The 5,104-nt window shown below is 41.9% G+C and overlaps 1 protein-coding gene across 1 annotated transcript in view; it reads left to right on the top strand.

Moving 5' to 3' along the window:
• Tdrd5 (tudor domain containing 5) overlaps positions 1–5,104 on the top strand; it is a 49,357-nt gene that overhangs the window by 11,106 nt on the left and 33,147 nt on the right. Inside the window, exon 7 of the mRNA XM_021198828.2 lies at positions 3,501–3,654. Within this exon, the coding sequence (XP_021054487.1) occupies positions 3,501–3,654 (154 nt within the window). The remainder of the gene's footprint in view (positions 1–3,500; positions 3,655–5,104) is intronic.

The raw sequence follows: 5,104 nt of genomic DNA, 5'->3' as shown, positions 1-5,104 counted from the left end.
AAAAAAAAAAAAAAAATAGAGAAGTATAAATAGACCTAATAGACCTGCCTGGTAAAATAAATAAATAAATAATATAGTTTAAACTAACTGAAATGATGCCGGGTTAGAACTTGAGTCTTCAAGAAGGGCTGAAGAACAAAGGATGATGTAAACATGTAGCTGTATCTGAAAGACTACTTGCTTTTACCAGTTAAAATGTGGTACCATTTAAAGCTAAAATTATGGCCTCTAGCTGGGTTTATAACATGAAGCTGATGTAATGAATATAAAAACTATAGCATAATAGATTGTACAAACTGCAACTTGTTATGCTTTCTGTGACATGTAGAGTAACACTAAGAAATTAAATTATTATAATACCCAGAACAACCATTAGAGATGCAGTGATAGCCAAAAAGCCAACAGATAAAACCATTTGTATAGATACATGCAGTAAACTCAGGAAGGTGGGCATAGAGAACAGAAGAACAAGATATGGAATGCAAGATACAGATGGGAAGATACGGATGGGAAGATACAGATGGGGTCACCTGAACTTAAGGTGGGAGGGTGAACAGGATATATATGGGGTCGACCTATGGAGCATGGTAGCTCTAAATTTAGATATATTGCTTTCATTAATGTAAATGGACTAACTGCTATAATGAAGAGAGCCTGTGAGCCTGGTGGAGGTGGCACGTGCCTTTAATCCCAGCTCTCAGGAGCCAGAGGCAAGAAGATCTCTGTTAGTTGGAGGCTAACTGGTCTATAGAGTGAGTTTCAGGACCGCCAGGGCCATAAAAGGCAGCCTGTGTTCTAGGATGAGAAGCAAGACCCAACTGTATGCTGCTTGCATAAATACAGTTATCATGTGTTAAATTCTCAAAAAGTTGGGTTTTTTTGTTTGTTTGTTTGTTTTTTAAAAAAAACTTGACAATAGAAAAAATTGCAGACAATGAAGGTAAGGAAGGAGTAAGAGAGTTTTTCCCAAATTATTTTATGTAGTTAACATAATACCCCAAATAAATAAACATGAGGGCAGATCTGTTCACTGAAAAGATGGAAAAGATAGATGTTCCTGTAAGTGCTGGGCATGAAGGAGCCACAGTGACTCAGGAGGAAGGCCGATGTCAGGGACAGGAGACATTCCACAGTGGCATAGGTCAGCTCCCTAGGGAGACAGTAACATTGCCAGAAGTGAACATTACAGAAAAAAAACCAAATGGCAATTTGAAGGATGAGAGTTAGTGTCTGCTCTGATGAAGTACAGCTAGCTCCACGAAGGGGTAAAGGAAAGGTGAACATATCCATAGGTTTCATTGTTGTCATATTGGCGATGATACTAGTGTTATTCTGAAATTATTGTTATATAATGTGACATGACACTGGGGAGTAATTGTGAGATAATTATAATACATACGAGAATATTTATTCTAATTGCGTGCATTGAACCTGGAACCTGTCAACAGATCAGTAAGGCAACGCTGAGAACTAGGCTCACATCTAAAGGACTTAGAAGTGCACTGATGAGTTTCAGGCTTTAATTGTAAGGGCTGGAAGCCCATCATCAGTGGATACGGTTACAAAAGTTACTTAGACAACTTGGAAGACTGTAGAAATCTGTTCATCTTTGAAAAATGGCAACTAAAGGTTGGTATTAGGGCTGGAGATGAGCTAAGGGGCAGAACACTTAGACTGCATGTGCAAGTCCCAGTTCAGTCCCAGCCCAGACAACTAGTCAGCCATTGACCTGATGTGCCGAAATTAGCCCTGTGGCCCAGTGACCAACAGTGACGAACAGCACTGGTAACTCTTTAAGAGAAACAGCTACTGTGTGCCCATAGTAGAGACACAGACTTACTGTGGCCGTGTCAGAGAGGACAGGTGTGGGCTTGATTCCCTTGCCAATTGGCAGGAAGCCGTGTCTGCAGGACCAGTTTATCATCTGGAAAGTGTTGGAGGTTGGCAAAAATAAAAAATGATGCACTAGGGATGCAGATTCTAAACTCTTCAGTCTGTAGAAAAGGGAGTGGGTGGGGCTCTAGGAAAAGAGGGAGGGAGGAAGGGAGGGAGGGAGGGAGGGGTGTGGGAATAGAACCATGCCAGCCTCCTGACTGCACATTGTTGGGGGTGGTAGAGCAGAAAGCACACATAGCTAGATCTGAGCTGTGCTTCATATAGTAATGATGAGGGATTGCCTTTATAGTAACTGAAAAAGCGAGATTATAGCTTACGTACTCTTACATAGAAGCCCACTTAAGTTTTGACAATTTCTGCAAAGTTACTCAAAAATTGTTAATAATAGTTATTTCTAGGGAGGTGATTGCTAGGTGACTGATACTAGGTGACATTTGGGATGAGCAGAAACTTGATTTTTTTTTTTTTAATGAAGTTTTACTGTGTGAGAGTTTTCACTGTAGTTTGTTTTTTTAAAATTGCTTTTTTCTTTTATGATTTCATATATATAACTTTGAGAACCCTCCTGAGACTTGTTTTTGCTGGATATTTATTTGGATCTTCAGAATATACTATTAAAAGTGCCTGATTGGGAGTCTGGAGAGATGGCTCAGAGGACCAGAGCTCAGTTTCCAGCACCCTTGTCTGGTGGCTCCCAGTGGCCTGGACCTCCAGCTCTAGGGGATCCAATACCTCTGACTTCTCAGGGGGACCCACACCTGTGCACATACCCACATGCAGACACAAAACCTAAAAAAAACAAAAGAGTAACTCCTTTGTATTTTAATCCTGCTTATCCTGGCTTTATGTTCAGTCAAGCTGTTTTCACCATCAGTACAGCACAATTATCTGAGAACTATTAGAGACTGATAAGCATACAGAGAAGAGGCTTTGATCTGCACCACCTGAGGGAGTAGGACTGCTAATTCTAATTTCCTCCCACCTTGCCCTGCCCTGCCCTGCCCTCGGCCAACTGTTCCTTTGGTGTGCTGATAGGCAACTGTAAATATGACCTTCTGAATGATGGTCTGCCTGGTCTGGTAGGACCTCGCTTGTACAAGTTCTGTGGGAGGAGTCATAAAGAATTGAGTGTGGTATCAGCATCATGTGACACAGTCTGTGTAACAGCTGTAGTACTCTGTGAGGGGCCAGACCTTTACAGCGCTGAAGGCATTTAGTTGAGAAGCAAATCTTCATGGCTTTAAGGCCGAGGCAGGAGAGAAGAACTGTAGACACGTGTTTGTGTGTGCGTGTACGTGTGTATGGGGCACCTAGAGGTTGGCTTAGAGTGTTGTTCCTTGGTGGCTGTCCACCTTGTGTCTTGAGAAAGGGTCTCTCTGGGACTGCCAATTCAGTGGTTAGGCTAGATTGGCTGCCGGTGAAACAGGCTTTTTACACTTGAGTTCAGATCCTGAAGTATGTAGGTTAACAAAATCCAAACTAAAGCCTGGCCTAACATATATCCAGAGTTTTCATGCTGTCCCTTTCTCTTTTCTTTCTTTCTTTCTTTCTTTCTTTCTTTCTTTCTTTCTTTCTTTCTTTCTTTCTTTTTTTTTTTATGACAGCTAACTTTTAAAGAGCAACTTTCACCAAAACAATTAGGGTTCTTAAATGTGACAGAACTGGTTGGTGCTCTTAGTGACATTCTCCGAGTTGAGTTCAGTGAAGAAAGGCAAGACTTGCTCGTGTTTGATGCTGACCTGAAGCCTCTGCCGTCTGGTAAGTTAATGGTGTAATACGGCCCGCATTTTCTATTGAAGAAAGCATTAGAGTCACCAGCAGAATCACATGACCCAAACACCTCCCATATTAGCCACAAAATGTTTGAATAATGACCTTCTTTTTAGTGATAATTGTAGTAAAGTAACCTATATTATCAGTTTAAAATTTTAAAATTTCATAATTTAACTTATTTATTTGTTTATTTATTGAGACAGGTTTTTATTATGTAGCCCAGGCTGGCCTGGAATTCACTGTATAACCCAGCAGATCTTAAACTCATGGAACTCCCTTGTCTCTACCTCCTGAGTGCAGAGATTATAGTCGTGAGCTACTTTTGACTTTTTTTTTTAATTTTATTTTATGTGCATGGGTGTTTTGTCTGCATGTGTGTCTGTGTGCACCATGCACGAGCAGTGCCTGCAGAGGCCAGAAGAGGGCCAGAGCTCCAGGAACTGGAGTCATAGAAGGTTGTGAGCTGACCCGTGGGTGCTGGGAGTCAAGCCCCAGTCTTCTGGAAGGGCAGTCAGTGCTCTAACCACTGAGCATCCCTCCAGCCTGTTACTTTCTTTGTTGTCCAGTTAGCAGTTCTGAAGGAATGGTTCTGAATTGGTTGTTTGATAGGTAATGCTTGTCACGCTATTCGGCAAAAGCTTCTGACAGATATGTGGAAGTCAGAATATATGACATACATAGGAGGAATGTACATTTATATTTTTACAATAAATAAACTCCAAGTGTTCTCCTCTTCCTCTCCCCACCCCCTTTTGGTTTTTCAAGACAGGGTTTCTCTCTGTAGCTCTGGCTGTCCTGGAACTTGCTCTATAGACCAGGCTGGCCTCAAACTTATAGATTGACCTTCCTCTGCCTCCCAGCTGCTGGCATTAAAGGTGTGTGCCACCACTGCCTGTTTCTGTATTTACTTTAGGAAACCACATTGGATATAGGGCATTATGCTTTAGCCCAGGTTTGTTTTCTCTTAGAGTCGTTTTCTTTTTGTGATAACTTTTTACGATCATGCAGACAGATTCCCATGTGCCCTTTGCTCAGTCCCCTCAGTGCTAACATTTGCAAAAGCATGGACAATATGGTGCTTTTATTTTATAAAATGTGTATAGGGGAGGCTCGAAACCAGAGTATTAGCCTCGGCCGGTGTTCCTCAGGCGCTGCCCACCTTCTTCTTTACTTACTTATTTTTGAAACAGGATTACTAGTTGCCCAGGAAGTCCCAGGAATCCTGCTGGTCCTGTGTCTCCCTCACTGGGTTTATAAGCATTCCCACCCCAGGCCTGGCTTTGGTTTTTGTTTTTTATAAATGTGGATTCTGAAGGGTCAAACCAAGATCCTTCGGTTTGCAAGGCAGGACTCGGTTCACCAGTGAGCTATTTCCCTTCCCAGTGCATTCTATACGTTTTGAAGAGTGGTGTCTTAGTCAGGGTTTCTATTCCTG

Source organism: Mus pahari, chromosome 5, assembly GCF_900095145.1.
Source record: "Mus pahari chromosome 5, PAHARI_EIJ_v1.1, whole genome shotgun sequence".
In the NCBI taxonomy this organism is placed as follows: Eukaryota; Metazoa; Chordata; class Mammalia; order Rodentia; family Muridae; genus Mus; species Mus pahari.
This window is presented reverse-complemented; position numbering and strand designations above follow the sequence as displayed.